This window comes from Elephantulus edwardii, unplaced genomic scaffold (assembly GCF_000299155.1).
Source record: "Elephantulus edwardii isolate Elephantulus edwardi_28Jun2011 unplaced genomic scaffold, EleEdw1.0 scaffold00106, whole genome shotgun sequence".
Classification (NCBI taxonomy): domain Eukaryota; kingdom Metazoa; phylum Chordata; class Mammalia; order Macroscelidea; family Macroscelididae; genus Elephantulus; species Elephantulus edwardii.
In genome coordinates, this window is record NW_006399856.1 from 9,105,956 (window position 1) to 9,131,850 (window position 25,895).

At 38.3% G+C, this 25,895-nt stretch overlaps 1 protein-coding gene across 4 annotated transcripts in view; it reads left to right on the top strand.

The window, feature by feature from the left end:
* ERBB4 (v-erb-b2 avian erythroblastic leukemia viral oncogene homolog 4) overlaps positions 1-25,895 on the top strand; it is a 1,418,810-nt gene that overhangs the window by 918,033 nt on the left and 474,882 nt on the right. For all 4 annotated transcript variants that reach the window (XM_006891926.1, XM_006891927.1, XM_006891929.1 and 1 more), the window contains exon 5: positions 8,345-8,410. In XM_006891926.1, the coding sequence (XP_006891988.1) occupies positions 8,345-8,410 (66 nt within the window). The remainder of the gene's footprint in view (positions 1-8,344; positions 8,411-25,895) is intronic.

A 25,895-nucleotide genomic window follows, 5' to 3' on the forward strand; every position in this document is an offset into this window, starting at 1 on the left:
TCATTTCCCCACCTACCTGATTTCATCTCCTTGTTAAAAATCAGTCAAAAATAGATGGGCTGATTTCTAGGTTCTCAATTCTATTCCATTCATCTATGTGTCTGTCATTGTACCAGCACCATGCTGTCTTAACTACCATGGCTGTGTAGTAGGATTTGAAATCAGGGAGTGAGATGCCGTCTACCCTTTTTTCTATTTTTAAGGAGTGTTTTGTTTATTCAGGATTTCTTTCCATTCCAAATGAAGCTTCTCCAGTGGATTTTAAGAGACAGTAAATTATATAGAAGATAGTCCATTTTTCTCCCTTACAGTACCTGGTGGTATTGAACCATGTGCCTTTGGGATTTCAGTGCAGCTTCTTACCACAAGGTCACCAGGCAGAATTGCCTACAATCCATAGTGACCCTATGAATATATATATGTTGTTGTTGTTGTTGTTGTTGTTGTTGTTGTTGTATACCATTGAGTTGGAATCAACCCATAGCAGACCCTCCAGTGGGTTTTCAGAGGCAGTTAATTGCATGGGAGGAAACTGCCCATCCTTCTCACATGAAGCAGCTGGGACCTCGAACTACGTGCCTTTGGGATTGCACCATAGCTTTTTGCTGCTAGGACACCAGAGTTCCTGTCCACAAAAAAAAAAGTATGTGTGTATGTATGTGTATATTTATGTACATATGTATGTATGTGTATATGTATATATATGTGTATATATGTATATATAGTTGTTATATACTATTGAGTCAGAAATGAGTCATAGTTGGCCTTCCAGTGGGCTTTCAAGGCTTGAAATCACACTGGAGAAGATTTTCCATCTTTCTCCCTCGGACCAGCTGGTGGATTTGAACCATCTGCCATTGGATTGTCCGTGAAACTCCTGACCATTAAGCCATCTGTGGTTCCTCATGAGTATATGCATGTGTATGCGTATGATAAAAGGAAATTATAAAACTAATTAACACTACAATTTTAGTGACATGTAAGATTTATTTTTCTCATGAATTCTGGAATCCTGAGAGTACCGTATACCTAGAAGTCGAGAGCAGAAACAAATAAGCACTAAGATAATCTGCTATAGAGTCAAATATTTATTTTTCCTGTTAGAGTGTGACAAAGAAAGCTTCTTCAGAACTCACCACTTCCTCTTTCCACTATATGCTTTATAGAGTTCTCTCATTTTATATAATACAAAGACGAGCCATACTAAATCTATGGTTCTGTAGCTGAGTCTTCCGTCCATATATTGTCACCGTTCCTGTTAGAATGACGTCCCTTTCAAAGAAGACCAAACTGCTATTGCTCATTGGGCACAAGGATGAAGAGGCCGCCTCTCTCATACTTTGGACATGTTACTAGGAGAGGTTATTCCTCGGAAAGGGATATTAAGCTTAGAAAGGTGGAGGGTCAGTGAACGAGAGGAAGACTCCCAACGAGGTGGACTGACACTTAACTGCAGCAGTGGGCACAAGTGTGTCAGAGGTGATAATGCACAGGGTAGGACAGGATTTAGGTCTATTGCTCACAGGGTCTATGCTTCAACAACTTGATTCAACAGCAGAAACTTGGCTAAAATATCAGAGTGAAAACTTTGTCATCTTTGCCCCAAGGAGTGCCCTGGCTGCACTTTCTCCAGCACACATCATTTTGTTCGTTTGGCAGTCCTTGGGATATTCGGTACTCTTCTCCAACACCACTACGCAAGGCATCAGGTCTTCTGTCCTCCTTATTTCTTGTCCAGTTCTCTGATGCATAGCAGATGATTGCTGCCTGCCATCTGGCATTATATTGTGACTAGGTTAATTCCATTGTTATTATTTTGTTTGTATGATAGAAAATTCCTTTAAAAATGCAGTTCTCCCATCTCTTTGGCCCTCTTTTATGTGGTAGAAACAGTATAGACAGAGAGTTTAAAACATACTCTCAAACATATTTAATGATACTCTTTTAAAAACTATCACATCTCAATCATCTTCAAGAACCAAGCTAATGTCACAGAAATGAACATATAGTATATACTAATACAGGAATAAGTCTGCTCTGAGATTTTTACCAGATACTGTGATTTAATTGCGACGATGCAGTAGAAACCTAATGACCATACAATGCCAATTTTGAAGGGAAAAGCTATGCATGGGCAGACTCCTTTAGGACCAAAACTCTTAAGGGATAGTTCAATGAAGGGCACGATAGGTGAGCAACCACTTATGGGTGCACATTTAATTCAATATCTAAAGACATTTGTGGTCATATAATTCTGGAACGTGAAGGCAAATGATTACTTAATCTTCATTTCCAAATTGGGTGAATGGATAATAACACAGAATTAAATTTCCAAGGAGAAGCAGTTTGCTTGCAGCTTTTCTGCCATAGTAATAATGCTATTTTGCTTAAAAATGAATGGAAGCTACAAAGCAAAATCTACGAACAACAAATAGACTGCTCAGGTTTAGACATTCAATGTTTTTTACTTTATGTGTAAGTACTATATCAAATCACTTGGTTCCAGATAAGTGATATTGTTAATATATTTTGTCAAAAATCATGTCTTTTTGTGTCAAATCTGAGAGTAAGTGGGAGAGTGAAGAGAAACTTGAAGAGTAAGAAGTTAAATTTTTTCATCTCATTGTTAAATGATGTTGAGTGGAATATGACTCATAGTGACTCAATGAACAACAGACCCCAACCCCATCCTATCCTGTGTCTTCCTTACAATCTCTGTCACCCTTCAGCTCATTTCTGCAGTCACTTTGTTAGTCTGCGTGGTTGAGAGTCTTCCTGTCTTTCATCATCCCTCAACCTTCCCAAGCAAGATGTCTCTATCCAGTAAATAGGCTCTCCTAGCAACATGCTCAAAGTATTTAAGACAAAGTTTTATCACCTTTACCTCCAAGGTAAACTCTAGCTGCACTTATCCAACATGTATTTGTTATTCTTTTGGCAGTCCATGGGATGTTCAATACTCTTCTCCTGTACCACAGTTCAAAGACATTAATTCTTCTATTATCACTATTCGCTGTCCAGCCTTCAGTGGCATAGAAAGTGATTGAAAAGATGATGACCTGTACTCAAACCAGCGTCATTGCTCCTCAATAATTTGGAGAGGTCCCTGACTGCACACTATTCCCAATACAGTATATCTTCTGATTTCCTGACTGTTGTGATTGTGGATCCAAGTAAGATGAAGTTGTTGACAGTTTCAATCTTTTCTCCACCTGTGATGATGTTGCTTTTTGGTCCAGTGGTGAGAATTTTTGTTTTCTTGACATTGAGATGCAGTGCAAATGGATATTTAATGTCATCAACTAGGAGAAGAATATTGAGAGTATTCAGGAAGTTCAGTGTAAGCACAGATAGCAGTGGACATAAGCACAGTAAGGAGTGTGGGAAGGTTACAGAATTAGACAGTGCTTGTTCTGTTGTCCACAGTATCTCTATGAGTTGAAGCTGCCTGAGTGGCACTTAACAATGTCGCTTGGTTCTTTTTCCAGCTAGAAATAGTACAAAGAATAAAGATGAATATTTTATTAACCACAAACACAATTAAAGAAACCATAAATTAAATGGTAACATGTTCTTCACCTAATGGGTGTAGTTAAAGGACTTTAGGAAATCTAAAGAAACACATTGAAGTTGGCTGCTTTCTCATAAAAAAAGTATCTACTTGAGAAAGTTTTTATTGCTACTTATTTTGTCTCGCAGCCCTTTCTAATTTCCATTAGTATAAATCAATTTAGAGTTATTAGCTTTGCACAAAAGAACTCCAGTAAGTTTTTAATAATAATTATCATTATCATTGATTAAAGTTATATTGTTCAGACCAGATGGAGCCCTTTTCCTGTCAACTAAAATGAGAGTATATTATGTAGTTATAATATGTTTGGATCTAAACAAACAGATGGCAGAGTGACAGGATATTATATGCTAGTGATGTCAGCAAGTGACAGAATTGCTCTAGATAAACTCTGATGTCAACAGCAGACAAAATTGCTTTGAATAGACTCTGGCAAAGCAAAGACTCTAAGACTTTTAACAAGGTACCTGGGACTATGTGTAATTATTACACTGACTTGGAAGTGGTACAATCCAAGCACAGTATATATTGCACTTCTAACTGAAAGGTCCGCAGCTCCAATTCACCAGTCACACCACAGGACGAAGATGGGCCGCCTCCTCCCATGAGCCTCTGAAAACCACTGAGTCACAATTGACACCACAGCAGGGAGTTGCGTTTGCTGTTTTGGTTTCAGAGAAATCCAAGTGGTTATTACACAGGACTGGTAGCCAAAAGGTTGGATTAGAGTCCAAACCAAGGTGCTTCAAAACAAAAGACTGCTGAACTATTGCTAAGAAGTTGGCCATTGAAACTCTCACGAAGCAAAGTTCTACTGAGACACACATAGAGATCCCATAGGTCAGAAGTGGTTTGATGGCAAATTGTTTTTAACTGGTTTAATTCCAGAAGGGTAGCAGGGGTGGCATCCACTTCCTAAATAACTTGCCTCCGGGAACCCTATGAACTTTGATAAATGTCCATCATTGTAGAGGGGCTTCAGGACTTTTGTTCATAGGGTCGTTATGAGTCGCACTCGACTCGAAGGCAATCGACAACAACAAGAAGAAGCTGAATAAGGTAGATAAAGAAACATTCAATGTGAGAAAGCCTGTCTGCTGAATCCGTACCTCAATCTTATAAATATATAACTGGATGAATTGAATACACTATGAATTGAATAGGCAGTTTTATCGCTTATTTATGTGCCATCATCACAATCTCTGTCATACTCATGACACAAGAGGAAAGTGCTCAATGAGATGTATTGATGTTGTATTTTTAGCTGATCATTTTTCTTTAGGTCACCTGCAGATGGTGCCTGGGAGTCAGGTGTTACTCAGCACTGCTCTGCTCGGTGCCTGGAGCAGGAGTGAGTGCTTCACCTGTCTTGGTCTCAGCATAATAGAGATTGTAATAAACTACAGCAGTTATCACTAATGACTATAGTATGTATTAGAGGATTTTGGAATGGGAAACAGTTTTGTTCTTTGTTTTGTATTTATTCTCTGTCTCCCCTGTTTAGTATATTATATCTTTTTTTTTTATTAATTTCAATGAACATTTACAGAAGATTTTGGATTTCCATTCATTCATTGTTGTACTTTTCTCTCCGCCCACCTCACCCCCACCCCCAGTTTGCTCTTCTTTAAACGCAAAACAAAAACTCCTTCTCTGGTATACAATCCCCCCTGCAACCCTCCAACCTCACCCTCAGTATACTCCCCTCTGCAACCCTCATTCCGAACTCTTTTTTTTTTTTTCAGGTGTACCTTTTTTTAAAAAATTCTTTTTTTACAGAGGTTTTGGAATTTTCATTCATTGCCGCAATTTTTTCCCTGCCCACCCCTCCCCACTAGATCGCTTCCCCCTCCGAAGAGAGGAAAAAAAAAAAGAAAAAAATTCCTTCATTAGTATACAATTCCCACGTCCCTTCCCCTCACCCCCCACTCCGAGTACACTTCTCTATGCAACCTTAATTCTGGATTCCTGTGCTAACCATAATACTCAATCATATATCACTTCTAATCTGTTCTTTGTCTCATCTGTTTCAATACAATATGCATAATTTATCCAGTTTTTTCTGTCATACCCCCACCCTGATGTCAGACCCATTCTACAACAGTGGCACCAGGCAGTATTTGTCCCTTTGTACTCTTATGATAAATATGATTTAAACTTCAATTCCCTTCAAAGATCTTCCTCTTCTCTCTACTGCTCACGTAAAAACTACACAATGAAAAAAAACCCCTACACAATGGGACCTAAAATTCTGACAAAAGTTTATTCTATGTATTTTTATATTAAGCTGAAATGGCAGTTTTAATACACTCCTTTATCAACATTAATTTTTATTTAATTTATGCAAAAATTCTAATAAAGGAGAAAAATTCAAATTAAAAACTCAAATTGTTTAAAAAAGTGGGGGAACCCCAAAACTCAAAAATGAAACACCACATCATCTGTTCTAAGCTGGAGATTTAAAATCTGTGGGTCAAGGAAAGTTGAAAATATTTTCTAGAACCCAATTTCATAGTTTCTGTGTTACTGTTATGTACCATCACGACATAGCTGACACTGCACCAGATAGGCAGTAAATCACATGGGAGGAAATTGCCCATCTTTTCGCATTTCTCAAGTTGAAAGAACTGAAAAACAAATTCAGGCTTTGACTCTTCTGTTCTGTCATCTCTTGCAATTTCTCAATGGAGCAACTATATTGATTGAGCTGAAAAGAGCTGCTATTTGAAAATACAGAGAGACTATCAATAAACGTTTATGGTGTCAAGGATTTTTGGTTGTTGTTGTTCAGACTGGCTTACCTGTATGATTGACTTTGACTTTGCCACATGGGACATCGACATAGGGTGTGCTAGGCTATTAAAAAGGGAGGAGCTAGTCTTGCCAATAAATTGAGCAGATTCAGCAGCAGAAATTGAGACTCTGAACAGCAGAAAAGAAGAAGCAAAAATTGGAACACATATACCCTTCAGGGCCAGAGATTCTTGGACCAGCCAGATATACAGGAGAACAGCAGAAGCCACAGCGGAGAGCCAGACACGATGTGAGACAGAGTTAACCTGGGACTGCTACCCTACAGAACCAGAATCATGGGTCATTCTTTGCCCAAGTTTGATAGAAGATTGTGAGGGAAACACTAGTTGTTAGGACTGAGAGAGAGATTTGAAATACTGGCTTAAAGCCACAGGGCTGTAGGTACACTTCAGAAGCTTTCTTAATTGAGAAGTGTATCAGAGAGTTGGACAGTGACTAGGGTAGATAGAAAGAGAATTGATGCCTTTGAGCTGTGGTGCTGGAGAAGAGTGTTGACTATAACATGGACTGCTAGGAGAACAAACAGGTTTGTCCTCGAGAGGGTGAAGCCAGAATGTTCCCTGGAGTCAAGGATTCTGAGGCTTTGTCTGACATATTTGGGGCATGTTGCAAGGAGGGACTGGTCCTTGGAGAAGGAAACCATGTTTGGCAGAGTGGAGGGGCAGTGAAGGAGAGGAAGACCTTTGATGAGATGGATCGATTCTGTCACTAGAGAGGTGGGAATAAGTGTGTTTGGGATGGCTAGGTTGGCACAGGGTAGAAGAGCGTATAGAGCTCTTGTACAAAGGGTCGCTATGAGTCGCAAGCGACTCGATGGCACCTAACAACAATTGTTAAGTTCCCTAATAAACTTCATAATTGTGGGTATGGTTCCATGTTATCTATGAGCTATTATAACAGATTTTAGAACCAGAAGAGCAGTTAAGATTGGGGTTTGAATTAGTAGAAGCAGAGATGAAGGAGCATGAGGGACCGTGTCTAACTTTATATGGATTAGTTTTGTACAGTGGATATTCTTGATGGGAAAATTCCCCTTTGTGGATTTAGTAGAGATCAAAGTCAGCTGTCTCCACATTTGTCCTTATATTTTTATAGCATTTCAAATTGGCAATCACATAATTGAACATGAATTTTTTTTAAAACTGGCTTTTTATAATGTTTTATGAAGATAATCTAAATTATGCACAGAACCTTTTATTTTGAGGACTTTTTGTGTGAGCGTACACTTATTTTCTGCAGATATTAACTTTGTTAATTTTTATTTAATATGTTTATTATGATTTGAATGTTTATGATACAAGTGGTTTTCCATGCAACCATTCATGCATTTTCTATTTTATGACATTAAATTAGCTTCCCACTTTCTCTCCTGAATTCTTATTCCTGTGTATCTTCTATCACTTTCAGCCTTCTGTGCTTTATCCTGGGCAAATGCTTCTTTACACTTAATTGGTTAGTCTAAGGATGACTGTTTTCCTGGTGGTGGTGTTAACCCTATAAATCTGTCTGCCATTTGGCTAAAAGTTGAGCTTTAGGGGCAAGGTTTTTTCCTAGTTTTGAAGGGTAACTATTGATTTAACCTTTACTATCTGTCAGTATAAGTAAATTATGAGCTCTTAAAATGACATAAATAAAGTACTAATTTTCAGTAATACAAATGAAAACACAATGACTATATACTAGAAATGACAGAAATTACTTCTGCCATTCTATGAAAATTTACATATGCATCTCTTTCCTTTTTATAAAGTGGTAAGAGGATTGTGAATATAAAATCTGTATTTCAACTTCACTTATATTTGCCATATGATTACGTTTTGTAACTTAAATGTGCATTTTGTAGCTATGTTTCAAATGTAGTGCAGCTTTAATATCCTCATAAATCACCAAAGGTATTTCATTTGAGGAATGGAGGATGTTAATGTGTCTGTCCTTTTTTTTTTTATTCTTGTTCTACAGGTGGACGTTGCCATAAGTCCTGTACTGGCCGATGCTGGGGACCCACAGAAAAGCATTGCCAGACTTGTAAGTGTTCAATAATAAAAAAGTGTAAAATTTAAATCATCACATAGGTTTAATAATTTATTTTATTCACATTTCTAGTAATCAGAAAATGGAAGGTGCCATTTTTGTTGCTGCCTTTTTGTGGTAGATTTGCTTTTCGCCAAGTATACTGCATAATGATTTAGTATTTTTTTTTCTTTTAAAATTAAGCTAAACATTTGTTTGCATCAAATAGTGCTCTCTGTTTTCTAGCTTAATGATCTCAGGAGAACAGTTTTTGTGATTTTCCCCTCCAAAACATCAGATCTGTCCATTAGACATAGGAAACCAAATATCTGCAAAATTATAATATTTCATTTCAAGTTAACCATTTATCTCAGTACTTTCCCCAAATAGTTATATCACCAAGAAGTCATTAAAATGAAAAGGAGGAATAGAGTAAGAGTATTTCAGAGGATGTAACATGCTTTTAGAAAGGAACTCTCAACAGGATGTAAGTTCAACAAAATAAATGAAGCTTGTAACAGCATCCAAAATATGCATCATTCCCTTATGGAATAAGTTGAAATACGCAAAGAAATGTTAAGCAAATTAGCAGAAAAGAATCCACTGTGAGCTATTCTCAAAAGGATCATAATTGGACACATATGTGTGGCCCGTGCCTGGTAGCTTGGAAGAATCACATGGGAAAACATAAACTACACATGCCTGGCCTTGTTCCTATATTGTGAGTCAATGAATCTCAGTGAGTGCCAGAAAATTCATGTTTTCATTGGGAACACCAAGTTTTTCCAAAATATCCCTTATAAATCAACATTAGAAACACTTACTCTAAGATACTCTTATTCTTAATGAAGAATTTCTTTATGAGACTAAACTGTCAATGGACAGACAAAAGTAGACTAGATATTAAACATTCCTAATGTTTCCTATATTACTTTGGATTACAAATATTGAAGCCTAAAACTGTTGGACCAGAAAAAGAATTATGTAGTTGAAGAATTTTGAACAAAGCTCCTAGAGAAGGTATTTATATCTTTTAAATACTTGTAAAAAAGTAAGTACCAAAAGAATAAACAAATATGTCCTGGAATAAGTATAGTCAGAGTGCCCTTAGAATGAAGGATTATGAGACTTGATCTCATCTTTGCATATTTCAGGCATGCTATCAGGAGGGACACGTTCCTGAAAGAAGACCACATACTCCCTAGAGTAGAGAGTCAGTGAGAGGAAAAAAGCCTTCAACAACGTATATTAACACAGTCACTGCAACGATGGGCTTTAGCATGACAGAAATTTGTGAGGAGGACACAGGATTGAGCAGGGTTTACCTGGGATTGTTTTAAGTCGGTCAGAGATGACTCTACCCCACCTAAAAATAAAAACAGCGAAGGGTAATTATAACACATTCTCAGGGTCTTTCAAAGACACCACAAGCATATTTATATCACAACACAGAAAAATACCTTCTTATCACTAATCCATAAATAATTTCACAATAAGCAAACAGATAATAACCACAATAACAGAACTATGTATTTTTTATTATAGTAGTTTATTTACAAAATTCCAATATATTGTTTTACACATCAGATTCTGCCAATTTTCCTCACCCCTCCCATCAGATTGTACAACCTTATGGTTAAACACACACACACACACACATCCTCACTCCTTTACTATATTTTTGTCACACTGATTCCAAGTCACTGTGACTATGTATGACAGAGTAGAACTGCTCCAAAGCTTCCCCGAAGCTGTATATCCTTTACAGAGAAGACTTCTAAATTGTTGTCAGTTGAACAAACAGTGGACTCCAACTGCTCGCTTTTGGTTTAGCTTTAATCACTGTGCCTCCAAGATTCCTATTCTGATGACAGTGGTTCAAAATAGACTGACCAGGTCATGCCATGGGTTAAACATACCGAAATGTATTTCTTATAATTTGCCAGAAGTTCAAGTTAGAGGCAGAAGAGGACAAGAAATGAGGGATGCCATTGCTCTTGTTCAAGGGGTCTTGGCTGAAAGCAGTTAGATGTTTACCTGTGTTTGTTGACTATTCAAAGGCAAAGATTGCATGGATCACAACATTATGGATAACATTGCCATGAGTGGAAATCCTAGAGTACTTAATTGTGCTCATTGTGAGCATATACGTAAACCAAGAAGTAGGCCTTTGAAGAGAACAAAATATGTAACAACAGTGTGGGTTGTGTGTGGGGGCAGCCATGTCTGACTTCTTCTTACTCCACAAGGGGTATCCCCAAATATTCACAGTATAAAATCTATTACTATGAGGTCGGATATGCCTCCATGCTTACACCTACTTGTACCAACCAATTCAAACACCAGCTATTCCTCCCAGGGAATTGAGCCAACAGTCTCTACCAACAGCTGCAATAACATGTCTATGTTGTTTGTCAAGTCTAAACTGCCTCATATTAACACACTTGTGAGTTTTCGGAGGCTTTAAATCTCACATCTTTCTGCCATGAAGCAGCAGGTGCATCTGAACTGCATGTCTTTTGGTTGGTAGCATAACACCTTTTAACAAAATTAATTTTATTTTGTACTTATTTATTTACAAAGTTTGAATAAATTGTTATTCACTCTGAATATTTCCCTTTTCCTTTACCCACTCCCAATCAATTTGTGTGACCCTCTGATTACCTGTCCCCCCATCCTCGCCCCTCTACTTTCACTTCCCCATTTGATCTTCATACTCATTCTTACACAGTCTTTGTCCTTATGGGACTGACTTATCATTCAGCATAATGCTCTCCAGTCCCTCTCAAGTTAGGGAGTAATTTAAAAAATCATTGCTCCTGAGTGTTACATAGTAATCCTCTGTGTAACTGTACCATAATTGCTCAACCCATTTGATTGTGGTTGGATATTTGGGCTATTTCCATGTTCTTGTGATGGTGAATAATGCTGCTATAAACACTGGCGTACATGTCTCTGTTTGAGTGTCATTTCTCATTTTCTCAGAGTATATTCCAAGAAATGGACCGACTGGGTCAGATGGAATTTCCGTTTAGCCTTTTGAGGAAGCGCCAAACTGTGTTCCAGGGTGGTTGTACCATTTTACAATCCCACTAACAATTTATAAGAGTTCGTATCTTGTTCCTATGACATATTCTCCAAAAGCCCAGAGCCATGAAGTTCATAAGAGACAAGCTGTGACCAAGCTTAAAGGCCTAGTGTACAGTATAAAGAAACTGCCAAATATAGCTAGAAATGCACAATCTGAAGAGGATAAAATTGATGAATGGAAAATTCTAAAAATTAAATGCCTGTGTGTATCAAAAACTTTTTTCAACAAGGTGAAAAGAAAACCTACCAACTGGGAGCAGACATTTGGCAATAGCAACTCAGACAAGAGTCTCACAATGAAAGTTTGTAGAATACTCCTGGGCCTCCACAAGAGAAAAGACTGATAACCCAATTACAAAATAGGTAAAAGATATGGAAAGAATTTTCACAGAGGAAGATACTCAAATGGCCAACAGACACATGAAGAAATGCTCAAAATCATGGGCAATAAGAGAGATGAAAAGTAAAACCACCGTGAGATACCATTTCACTCCAGTAGCAGTGGAAAGGTTTAACAAGGTACTGCCACTTCTTACCACTAGGCCCCCAAAGCTCCCAAACATGCCTAAAGTTCATCTGAAAAAATTTTGCAGATACCTCTATAGAGCTAATATTAAGAGTCATTTATTGAAAATATGTTTATTTTAACGAACAACTCAGTAAACCAGGATAACATAACTCAAAGAAGTTTTATATCTTCAGTGAGTAGCGTCGAAGGTCTTAAAAGCTTGAAAGGAAGCCGTCTAAAATACAGCTGACCATCTCTACATGTCTGGAACAGAAGAGAAAGAAGGAAACAAAGATACAAAGTCTATACAGGATGAATACTCTCCAAGAGTCTCGGCCTCACCTACCTCCAGACGAGAACTAGATGGTGCCTGGTTCACCAATGAACTGTTGTTCCATCTAGAGAAACAATACAGGCATGCCTTAGAGGGATGGCTAGTTCAGTTCGAGATCTCCACACTAAAGCAGTATCACAGTAAAGCAAGTCATGTGTTGTTTTGGTTTTGAGGGTTTTTTTTTTATTTACAAGTACATTAAAATAAATAAATAAATGAATGAATGAATGAGTGTGTGTGTGTGTGTGTGTGTGTGTGTGTGTTTACGCTACACTAACCTGTTAAAGGAACTCTGGTGGCTGAGTGGTAAGGAACTGATCTGTCTATGCAAAGTTATGAGGTTAGAATTCGCCAGCTGCTCCATGGTAGAAACATGAGCGATCTCCTCTCCTATGATTTACTGCCTCTGAAAACCCCAGCTGTGAGTCAGCTCTCACTTGCCAGCACATCACAAGAAATAAAAAGAAGAACATAAATTAATAAGTGTACAACAGCATTACTAATATATGTGACGTGTGTGTATATGTGTGTGTGTATAAAGTTGTTGTTAGGTGCCACTGTGTCAAGTATAACTCATAGCAACCCTGTGAACAACACATTTGAAACCTGTCCTCCTATACCATCCTCAATATCTCTGACTTGAGCCATCGCTACTGTCATATTGTCGGTACATTTCATTGAAAGAACCTAATTTTCTATCTAAATTTTCTCTAAAATCACAGCACAATATTTTCTTTCAAAAATGCCTAGATTTTGACAGACACTAATCATATTTGTTGTTGCTAACCTTGATAAAAATAAGAATCCCAGAACACTTAATTGTGCTCTTGAAAATCCCACTTGTGGAGTAGGAAGCAGTAATCAGAACAGTGCAGGAAAACACTGTATGGTTCAGGATCGGTTAGTAAGGTGTGCATCAAGGATGCATCCTATCTCCATATGTTTTCAATATATATGCAGAACAGATCTTTCAAGAGGCTGGAAATCATGAAAAAGAATATGACATCAGGATTGGAGGAAGACTTATCAACAAACTGTTATGCAGATGATACAACCTTGCTTGCTGAAACTGAGGAGGACATGAGGCATTTGCTGCAGAATGTCAAGGACTGTGACCTTCAATATAGATTGAAGCTCAACATCAAGAAAACAAAGATTCTCACCACTGAGACAATTGTCAGGTTCATGAATGATAGACAGAGAAGAGATTGTTAACATCAGCTTGCTTGGTTTCACAATCAACTCTCTTGGCACAAGCATCCAGGAGATCAAAAGATGAGTTGTATTGGAGAAGTCTACTGTCAAGGACCTCTAGAGTACTAAAGGGTAACAATATCAGTCTGGAGACTAAGGTGTACCTGATACAGGAAATGGTCTTTTCATTTACTTGCTATGCATCAGAGGGCTGTACAGTAACTAAGGATAATAGAAGAATAATTCATGCCTTTGAGTTATGGTGCTGGAGAAGGGTGTTGAACATACCGTGACTGCCAGCAGAACAAATAGGTCTGTCCCGGAAAAGATGTAAACAGCTGCTCCCTGGAGGCAAAGATTTTGAAACTCTGTATCATATATTTTGGGCATGTGGCCAGGAAGGACCACTCCTTGGAGAAGGACATCATACTTGGAAAGATGGAAGGACAGCATAGGAGAGGATGACTCAGAATGAGATGGATTAATTCAGTGAAGAAGAGAAAGACCTGCGATAAGATGGATTAATTCAGTGGCAGGAGATAATGGGCTTAAGTGTGTCAGAGACGATGAAATTGGCTCACAATAGGGCAGGGTTCAGATAGAATGTATACAGCGTTCCTATGCAGGTGACTTGGATGGCACATAACAACGATCATGTATAAACTTTGTCCTAGGTAAATCCCTTAAGAGTCTGAACGGTGGAATAGTAATATTGTTAACTGTGTTAAATATGACGGCATCTTGTCTCATCTAATCTTTTCCATTAGCTTCTTTGTTTGTTTATTTAATGGAGTTTTTCTCAACTCTTTTTAAAGCCATACTTGGTGATTCATTGAAGGACCTTAAAGTTGATTTGAAACTCCAGTGCTGTACACCAGGGAAATTTGCCCTCATTAATCTCATTAATTCTCCCCATTAGCATCACTAAGAGGCTAATGACCATAGACCAGACAAGATGTGGGATGCCATCAAGGACATTATACTGGATTCAAGAGAGACTTATTAATGACCTGTGATATGAATACAACAGAGCCTTACTCGCTTAATGTGAAGAAGATTTGAAACACTTGACTGATAAAGTTCAAAGAGTACACTTCAACAGAAAGAAAACAAAAATCACCAGACTACTAAACCAATAAGCAACATCCTGATAAATGAGAACAAAAATTGAAGATAGCAAGCATGTTATTTTATCTGATTCCATAATCAACACCCATGAGCACACCGGACATTAAGTGATATATTGCATTGGGAATATCTGCTTCAAAGGAAAGAACATGGATGTCCTTCTAAAGAATAAAGTGGACCTGATCCAACTTGTGATAATTTCAGTCACCTTCTGTGCATGCAAAAGTTGGGCATCGGTAAAGAAGTACTGATGCATTTGAATTACAGTGTTGGATTGTAATGTTAAATAGAAGGTAAACATGCTAGACTGGCAGAAGAAGAATGAACAAATCTGTCTTAGAAGAACAGTCAGAATACTGTTTGGAAGTGAGGACGGGAAGGCTTCTATCACATACTTTGAACATGTTGTAGGGAAAGACCAGTTTTGAAGAAGGATAACATGCTTGATAATGTTGAGCATCATCAAAAAAGTCTGTCCTCAGCAGACAGACTGACACCGTGACTGCAGTGGAGGGCATAGGAGAGATTGTGAGGATGGCGTAGCAGAGATTGTGAGAATGGCACAGGATTGAGCAGTGTTGTCTTCTGTGGTAGAAAGCATGGCTATGAGTCTGAAGTCATTCAAGGGAACTCCCTAACAAAAACATGTTGTTGTTGATGACGATGATTACCGTCAAGTTGAGCACGACTCATAGCAACACTATGAACCAAAGACCTAAAGCCTTTCTGTAACTGCCATCATTACTCAAAGTTCATAGTTTCCAAAGTATGTTATTTAAGAAGTGGATGCCACTTCTGCTTCCAGCATACTAAATCAAAAGAAATATCTCAGAGAAGACATTTTTGGCTTTTTTGTTGCCTTTGTAAAGTCTGGATGAATGAATGTGGAAGTGAAACTGCTGCAGTCCTGTAGCCCCATGTGGAGGCAGCTCATCCCATAAAGGCGAAGGCTAATGGCTGGGGAATGAAAAAGGAAATCCTGGAATGGGGTGGGGACGACTTGCCCTTGATATTCACTCCTGCTCTTCTCCTTGACTGAACTACTCAGAAGATTAATTACTTATCCACGCACAAAATGTTATCATCCTGAGGCAAAATGTATTTTGGAACTAGCCAAAACTTGCTTATTTAAAGACCTGAATTTTAAAATCCTGGTCAGGAGTGTTTTGAGATACTAGAATCCCCAGACAGGTCAAAGACCTGTGAGATATCTGATCATAGCTCTTTTCAAAATGTAAAATTTGCTCTGCTCCCTTTAGATTTCTAACTGCTCTTCTATTTATTAAAATGTATTACTTGCCTTGATTCCCACTACAGACGTGCGTATTATAGCCAGATCCTGCCTTAACTTGTAAAAAATCTGAAAATCTAAGCAGTGCTAAGTTTTTCACAAGGATCTCTTTTTGTTGCTTGACCATGTAAAAGTGTATTTCAGAATCTGGAAGACATTGTCTTACATTATTTATAAATCATATGTTTCCCGATGACTGAAATAAATTTAATTTAATGAGGCCTTGTCTGGAGATATTCAGCATCAGGACTTGCCAAATATTTCCTCATTCTTTGTGGATAATTATGCTTTGAGATTTTTACATACAGTTTGGAAGGAGTGTAAATGTTATTTTAAAGCTGCCTGTCTCAAACTAAGGAAAGTGAAGTCAAGGATCCAATTGTTCCTCATACCTTATCAATTCTGACATCTTCCCAATGTCTCCTCCTTTAATTTTAAATGTGTTTAGGTTATCCTGTATGTCAAAGGCGGGTGAAAAGTCATGCTAAAGGCAAAGAATTCAGATGCTCAGAGAACAAGTCTATTATAATGAATGATTTTTTTCAGGTATAATGAGGCTGATTCAGGTTTTGTCTATAGCATCTCTCAGTATTGCAAGTATTGGGCATGTTACTAGGAAAGGCTGTTCTTTGGAGGACATAATGTTTGGAAGGGTAGAAGGACAGTGAAGGAGAGGGAGACCTTCAACCAGGTGGATTGACAGTGACTGTAGCAGTGGGCTTGAGTGTATCGGAGATTGTGAGGTTGGCACATGATAGGACAGGTTTCAAATCTGTTGTTCATAATTTGGTATTTGACTTGATAACATCTAACAACAACAATGAAGCAAACTTGTTATTGTAACTGTTATTGTTATTGTACTGTTGAATTGGAATGGAACCACAACAGACCCTCCAGTGAGTTTTCAGAGGCAATACACCTAAAAGAATGAGAATGCCCATTCTCTCACAGAGCAGCTGTTGGGTTTGAGCTGCAACCTTTGTGTTGGCAGCACAATTCTTTACCACTAAGCCACCAGAGAAATGAGTAAATCAAAGATCTTGACTACACCAATGTTGAGTTTGAAAGGAGATCTATAGGAGGAAGATTATAGATATAGATATATAGTTGGAGATAGAGATAGAGATGAGAGAGAGAGAAATGATAGAGATAGAGACACAGAAGAAATGAAGACAAGGTTTTTTTATTTTTTAAATAGATCGGATGAAATGACAAGAGGCTAAGAGGAAAATGTACTGTGAACAATCACTATGCAATCTTGTCAGAAATTTTAATGAATGTCTACATTATTTTGAAAAAAATTGATACAATTTTGCTGGTATTTTTGTACAGTGACTTGAGAGACACAATCATCTTGGGTTGTAATGGAATAATTAGTGCCAGATATAAACTCTGGATGGTAAACTCAACAACAACAACACAAACTCTGGAAAGGACCCCTGGCAGCTTTGAAGTTCAGTGCATGGAGTCCACGGTTGTTGTTAAGTGCCACCAAGCTGAGCAGGACTCAGAACGACCCCATGAACAAAAGATCTGAACCTTGATCTATAATTATCGCCTTTTCTCTAATGTTCATAGTTTCCAAAGGCATGTTGTTTAGGAAGTAGATTCCACTCCTGCTTCCAAACCTGTCTTAATCTGGGAGCTCCATCAAACACTGTCCACCATGGGTAACCATTATGGCATTTGACACACCAGTGGCAGAAAATTCAACATCACAGCAACCATGAGTTATTCCAGTACAGCAAACTGACAAACCAGTGTTTAGAAGAATGTCCTTCCCAAACACAATTAACACCAACCCTCAGGCCTGAGTTTTAAATACAGAGGTCTACCCACCCCATCCTGACTGGCTTAAACAGGAGGCCTCCAGCCCAGCCCTCAGCTGACCTGACTGTTAGCAAATTCCAGTAAATCCAATCAGCTCACAAAGGATTGTGAATGAAATTAAAAACAACCAAACACTTTACACCTGACTCTCAACTAAAACAAGAGAACTAACACTCCAGAATCCAATTGTTTCACAAATGAGCCTTTAAACTTGAGACTTAGTCAGGGCCCAACCTACTTTTAAATACAGAGGTCCCTAGGACCTGACAAGCAACAAAGTGACACCTTGCCCTATCTTGAAAGGTATTCATGTTCATCCATGTTTAAACCCATTGTTTGTTGCTTTCACTGGACCAGTTCATCTTGATGAGGGTCTTCCTCTCTTTTTCTGGTCCTCTACTTTTCCCGGCAGACGTGGTATATCGGTGTGCTCTATATAAGGTCAGAGCATGAGCCCCCTCCTCAGGAGAAATGTGGGAAGGCATCACCTGTAAAGACATAGAGCCTTAAAGACTCAATGGAGGGTTCCTATGAGTCTTACCCAACTCAAAGGCAGTATATTGCTTTATGCACTCTGGATACCAATAGCTAGTTATATTTTTTTTCCTAAAACAAAATCTTTATAAACAAAATTTAAGAGAGAGAGAAAAAAAACAAAACAAAGCCTTAAACAACCAAGAATGTCTAAGAAATATTAAAGTGAGAGAATTTCACTTATAAAATCTATTCAGTTGTTCAACTCTTACTGTTTTATTTGTAAGTCTGATTTAAAGACTTGAATTCCTTCTCCCTAAATCCTGTTTGATATTAGAGCATCACCCCCTGTACATCTAACAGGAATATGAGTTGTATATTAAAAGGGGTCAAAATAAACCTACGATGGGGTCCTGAGAGCTGCATTACATGTGGCGCGTGTGGTGACTCAAACTTGAAAGGACTTTTAAGCTCAGTTAAATCATGGCCGTGTTGCTTCACAGCACAGCTTAAGTAAATTGATTCAGTGGATTAATGTAGTCATGTCAGGGGAGACAAACTTATCTGCTATGTGAAGTCTGGAACTTATAGAAGTATTATTTAGCAGGCTTACTGGTAAGAATGACAACTCTCTCTGTTCCTCAGAACTGAGTCCTAAGGGCTGAGCTCTGTTGGCTGAGGTGTGAGAGGGACTAAGCTTTAAAAAATAAATAATAATGATTAAAGGAACAAAGTTATCTTGGACCTTGCAAGATATATGGAGCACATTTTTCTTATTTAAAATAGATAGAGTTTGTTCTTTTCTTTTCTTTTAACTTTAAGTGCATTATCAGACCAGGAGAGTCCAATGTTCTATTATTAGCCAGGGTGGTTGTTTCTCTTACAAACCCCTTTCATCCTCCAAGGCCTGCTGTCATCACAGTTAGACACTACACTTGGGAGTTTGAGGGACGGGGTATTATGCACCTCACAATATTACTGTGTGATCCTTGTTACTATGTGGTCCTCCCTTCTTTACATACTTTTTTCCCACTAAAATAGTTGTGATTGCTTTCAGTTGTTTATTATATAACTAAAATTTTTGGGCTGATTACACTGAAGATATTCAAGTGTCATTTTTTTTGCTTAGAGACCAATTCAAGAATACATGTGTGTTTTTGACAATAGATTTAAAAACTTTTTATCTCCTGAACCACAAAACTTTATGAGGAGATGCAGGATTTTAGCTTCTGGAATGTGTAGATGTATTCTTGTCCACTTAAATTCCAACTAAAGTAAAAGTTAAAAGGCAATATTATTATTATTGTTAATAATAATAACTTTTTATTATTATTATTTCCACCAGAAGGAAAATTCTAATGAAATTCTCTCCTTCTATAATTTTATTCATAGCTAAGCTATATAGAAATCTTTACTAATTAAATATGGAATAATAATGAAATTAATACAAGCACTATTTGTTCTGTGGTGGGTAGTTTTTTTGAAGAGGAATGTTGCTATATTGTCAAAATAAAAACTTTTCCAAGCAACACCCTATGTTTTTTATAGAGTCTATGGAAACATTGCAGCTATGAAAACTTAGAAATTATTTCTCATTTCCTCAGTAATTTACTGTACTTGTACACAGAAAAAATTTTCTGCATTTGTAATATATTAAAACATTTTGTTTAATAATAGAAGGAAAAAAAGGAATAAAACTAAATCCTTGAACTGGCTTTAAACTCAATTCATTCCTGAAACAAACTGTAGAAAACTATGTACCTCTTTTCATTTTCCTAGACTTTATATGGAAATGCTTTACGTGAAACATTAAAATCCAAGGAAATGATTATTTTTGTTCCTCAAAACTTCAGCCACAAAATGTAGCAGCAAGAAATGAAATTACTCATTTCCAGGAAATGTCCAAAACTTTCATACCGTTTTTGAAACCATGATAACAAATAAGAGAATAATAAACTAATTATGTTCATACATGAACAAGTATACAATTTGTCCGGAGTCTAATTGTATTTACAGTCATTGTGCAACAAATGTTGTTTAAAAAGAAGGTGCCTACATAGTAAATATCCAATTAGAGCAGAGAAAAGCAAGTGGGAAGCTAATAGGGAAGGAGAAAGAGCTAAGCCAGCAGGCTCAATCAATCATGATAACAGCGAGCCTTTGTTCAAAGCCAACATCTTTAATTAAAACTCTTGTATTTTACTAATAACTTTGCATGTCTGTAAGCCTTTTTATTGATTCGATTATTTTGTATTCTGACTTTTTTTTTGCATTGTAGTTCCTTGAGATGTAAAATTAAAGGAAACAGTGCAATAATGGCATAAATGTAATTAATGCATAACTTTTCAAAATTACACCTATCTAAAACATTTTTTTAAAAATGAACTCAATAGTTAGTTTTATAAAAATGAAAGGGAAAGATCCTCTAATAGTTGAATAATTCTACAGAAATTGCTAATATTTTCTGTAATTTGGTTTTCTCAACAACTTAATAGAATGCTTTTCACATTAACAAAAAGAGATATAATTATTCCAAATGCCTTTCTAATCCAATTTTAAAGGATTTCATTAGACACTGCTTAATACTGTACTAAGAACTATGGGAGTATAAAGAAAGCATATGAATAATGTCTTGTATATACTTTGGTATACAAGGCAAAGGCAGAAATGTTTTTGTTAACAAGTTCCAAAGAATATTGACCTTCAAGACATTGTGGGCTTCAAGGAAAAACGATTAGTTCTAGCTCTGAACTAATTCAATCTGAATAATCTGCCTCCCCAAATTTTCTCGTCAATATAATGAGGGTTTGAGAAAAGATAATTTGTGTTCATGCTTTCTTGCATGATAAATATTTATGTATATTTGTTTATGTGCATTGATTTGTGTTGCCGTTGTTGTTGTAATGACTGTTGACAGCCGTAGGAATCCTATGCACAGTAGCTCGAACCCTGCTCTATCCTTAGCCATCTCACATGTCACCTTTGCCCCAATCTTTGTGTCAATTCCTCTCATCCAGGGTCTTCCTGCACCTTCTCCCTACTCTTCCAAGCATGATGTCCTTCTTCAAGGGCTGTCCCTCTGGGTAAGATGTCCAAACTATGTGAAAAGGAGCTTCAGAATCCTTGCGTCCAATGAGCAACTTGGCTTCACCCTCTCCAGAATAAACAAGTTTGTCCTGTTAGCAGTCCATGGAATGTTCACTACTTTTCTCTAGCACCACAGCTCAAAGGCATCAGTTCTTCTGTAATCCTTGTTCATTGTCCAGATCTCTGATGCATAGCAAGTAATTGTGAAGACCATGGCCTGGATCAGGCGCACTTTAGTCTGTAGATTGACATCCCTGCTCCTCAGTACTCTGGAGAGGTTTCTGACAACAGATTTTCTTAATGCGATTCGTCTTTTGATTTCCTGGCTGCTGGTGCCAAGAGTGGTGATTGTGGAACTAGCCCAACAGAAATTGTTAACAATCTTAGTCTCCCCTAGCTTTGACCATGCATCACGTGATCACTTACTGGCATTGATACAGAGATAGAGAAATAACATAACATTCTCATTGGCATCTAGTCAGAATCAACTGAGCTGATTCTCCAGTGGGTTTTTCGAGGATGGCAATTTCATGGGATAAGACTGCCCATCTCCTCTTCAGAGCCACTGCTGGATTCGAATCACTAGAGATACACCACATTGAGGTAAGCAGTGCAAATTTATGGGCTTCACCACCAGACCTCCCACTGAAATAATATACACATAGGAATAGAGATTAGTAAACATATAAAATTCACTATCATTGAGTCATTCTGGCTCACAACAACCCTTAGTCTGGTTTCGATTCTAGGTATGTAGATAACAATTAGATGTAAATAATGGAGGTAGATTGTGAACAAACAAAGTGGAATCTGGTAGAGAGGGGTAATCCAAGAAATGAGATGAAAATGTAAAAATTGCACAGTTCAAGAACTATTGGAAAGATATTGAGAAGAACAGAGACCTCTAGACATGTCACCACTAGAATAATTGGATTATTATAAAATTATAGTTATTAATTATTTAGCAATGTGAACTTCAAACATTTGTTTAATTCTCACTATGTTTTAGGCACTATTCCAATTGTATTAATTTTCCCTAAAATATATGATCTACATATTAACTTCGAGCTGTGTGCTGGAGAAGAGTATTGAGCATACCATGGACTGCTAGGAAAATAAACAGATTTATCCTGGAGAGGGTTAAACCAGGCAGCTCCTTGGAGGCAAGGATTCTGAGGCTCTGTCTAGCATACTTTGGACATGTTGTAAGGAGAGACTTGTCCTTGGAGAGGGGCATCATGCTTGGGAGGGTGGGGGGACAGTGCAGGAGGGCATGGCCTTCTATGAGGTGGATTGATTCAGTGACTGGGGTAATCGGGATGGGTGTATCGGAGACAGTGTGATTGGCACAGGACAGAGCAGAGTTTAGGGCTATTCTACATAGGTCGCTATGAGTCACAAGCGACTTGATGGCACATAACAGCAACAACAACAATATATCAACTATGTGAAGTATAATAGTTATTTCCATTTCATAGATGAATAAACTTAAGCAGTTCCCTAAATTGCTGGGCATAGCACAAGTGTATAAAGACGAGACTAGATTCGTGGTCATCTGTCTCCAGAGTCTCTTCTATAATATCCCGTGTTCTGCCCTTCACTGAGTTGTGCTGAAAGTTTCAGAGGTATTTTTGTTTCTTCCACAAATATAAAAGTGACTGGGAACAAGACAGGACAGACAAGAGTCAATTGAGTGGCAGAGTACTGGGCAGAGTTCGAAAACAGCAATTAAAGAACCCTGGTACTTTGGAATGACTTTTGATTGTGTCTCAACTTCCACGACTGTGGAACCAGAACAGGGAGGTCAGGGAGCTCCAGACACCCATATGTTGGCATTGGTTAATAGCATGGTAAGAATACCAACGATTTTTCCAAATGTTGCACATCAACAGTTTTGTATCTTTCTGTAAGCACACGTATTACTTGTAGACTTGTATGGTCTTCAAGAAAGGGAAGAAAAAGAAATAATTTTATGGAAGTAGGTTTGTATGTGTTTGTCTGTTTGGCGTGATATTTTCTGAGAAGGGTGGGGTGTTTTCTCTTTCAGTGTTAGTTGGAGAGTAAGGATCAGCATGAATCCAATTTCCACCTGAAAATGAATCCAGGTTTCACTTTCCCACATCTTCCTTTTTCTAGTTCTGTTTGTTTGGTTTTGGGGGTTTTTTTCTTCTCTGACCCAAAGCACCTAGAGTTAGGTCCGACCCCCACCCTTAGCCACTGTGAGCCAGATCCAGACATGCATGTTTCTATCAACTGCCTGTACTGTCTTTCTCTGAGTGATCCTCTCTGAGCTAAATCACAGTCCTATTACCCCTTGTAATTCTTTAGACATCACACAAAATTCAAAGAGATTACTCTCACTTACACTTCCCTGTGTTATAGCCAGAAGGCATACACATGAAAAGTCAGTTCCATTAGGGAAAGTGTGGAAGTCATTCTAACACAGGGCCTAGTGTTTCAGGGATGTGCTGCCTTTCCCACGCATAGATGTTTCCCTTCACGCAGTGGCATTACGCACACCAGAGATGGTGAGATTGGTGCAGAACCAACAAGATGTCATTCTCTTGTACAAAGGGTCATTATGATTTGGAGTCAACACTCAAGGGCATCTTCAAACTTTCATAGTGAGGTATTTTACTGGCTGTCTCACAGTCAGTAATTTAATCCTTCTACGACTCGACAGCACCTAACCACAATAACAATGACAACATAGAGAGAGCTCTGTTGGCCTAGTGGACAGAACGTGATGCTACCAAGCACAAGGTGGGTGATTTTAATCTGCAACCTTCAGGCCTGGTTCATATTGGGGTTTTTTGTCAAAGATTCCTCTAAGTGGTAAAGCACTGGTCTGTCTGTTTGCTGTACAGAGGTAACTCGTGGTTGCTGTGATGCTGAGCACTGTGACACTGATGTGCCAGATGTGATAATAGTTATCCATGGTGGACAGTGTGTGGTGGAGCTCCCCGATTAAAACAAACCTGGAAGCAGGATTGGCATCCACTTCTGAAATGGGGCCTCCGAAAACTCTATGTACAGTGCTCAGGTCTTTCGTTCATAGGGTCGCTATGAGTCGTCTATGACTCGACGGCACCTAACAACAACAACCCTCAACCAGAGAACTGTGGTGGCCTCGTGGCAAGAAGCTGCGCTAAAGTCCCAAAGGCAAGAGGTTTGAGGCCACCAGCTGCTATGTGGGAGAAGGGGCAGTCTCCTCCTGTGTGATTAGCAGCCTCTGAAAACCTGGAGGAAGGTCAGGTATGGGTCCGTTCTTACTCAACAGTACACAACAACAACAACAACAATAATGACAACAACCCTGAACCAGAATCCACCGGCTACTCCACTGGAGAAAGATGGGCGGTCTCCTCCCATGTGATGAACTGCCTCTGAAAACCCACTGAAGGGTCAGCTACAAGTCAATGACACACAAAACCAAACAACCCTCAACCAGATAGATTGATGCAGTGACTGCAGCAAAAAGCTCAAGTGAGTCAGAGACTGTGAGGTTGGCTCAGAGTAGAACAGGGCTCAGATTCGTTGTTCATAGGGGGCTGTGAGTCATACTCTACTTGAAGGCACCCAAGAACAACAGCATAGTCAGTGATTGAATCCCTGAGTATGCATGAAGTGAACCATCCTCCCCTCACTTCTGAAAATGATTTGTTAGTTGTGACCTTTGAAGCTGCCATTAAAAGCTTAAGTGTTGCCTGTCTAATTTGGAAAACAAAGGCTTCTGATTGCTGGCAAAGTACAAGTCTTATTTTCAAAAAGGACAAATCTAATTCTTTGTCCCACAACTAATTTTCAGGGAGGTTAAAATGCATGTCCATATTCATTGTGTTAAAGTTCATATTAAAACAATAACCAAACCCTCTTCCTTGAAGTTGATTCTGATTCATTTTGACTCCTGTGAGATAATAGTATGATTGGTCTGTAGGGTTTCAAATACTATAAATCTTTATGGAAGCTGGGCCCGTCATTTTCCCAGAGGGCTGTGACGGATATTACTACTGGCTTTTGGTCATTGCTATTGTTGTTAGGTATCATCAGGTCTGGCATGACGCATAGCAACCTTCTGAAAAACAGATCGGAACTCTGTCCTATCCTGGGCCACTCTCATCATCTCTGACACTCTGGAATCACTGTTGAAGGCTCTTTATTAATCCACCTCATTGAGGATCTTCCTCTTTTGCTGTTCCTCCCTTCACATGTGTTCCTAAGGAATAGCCTCTCCTAGAGACATGTCTGTAGTATGTGAGATGGAGCTTTATTATCTTTGTTTCCAAAGACTAGTCTGTCTGGCTGCACATTGCCAAAACATACCTAGATGTTCTTCTTTTTGCGGTTCATGAGATATTCAGCAATCTTTTCCAACACCACAGTTCAAAGGTATCAATTCTTCTTCTGTTACCCTTATACATTATCTACCTCTCGAAAGTACAGAAAGTAGTTTATAAGACCCTGGCTTGAATCAAGTGCACCTCAATATTCAAACTGACGTCATGACTCCTCAGTAATTAGGAGAGGTCCTGACAACCTATATTTGCCCAATGCAATGTGTCTT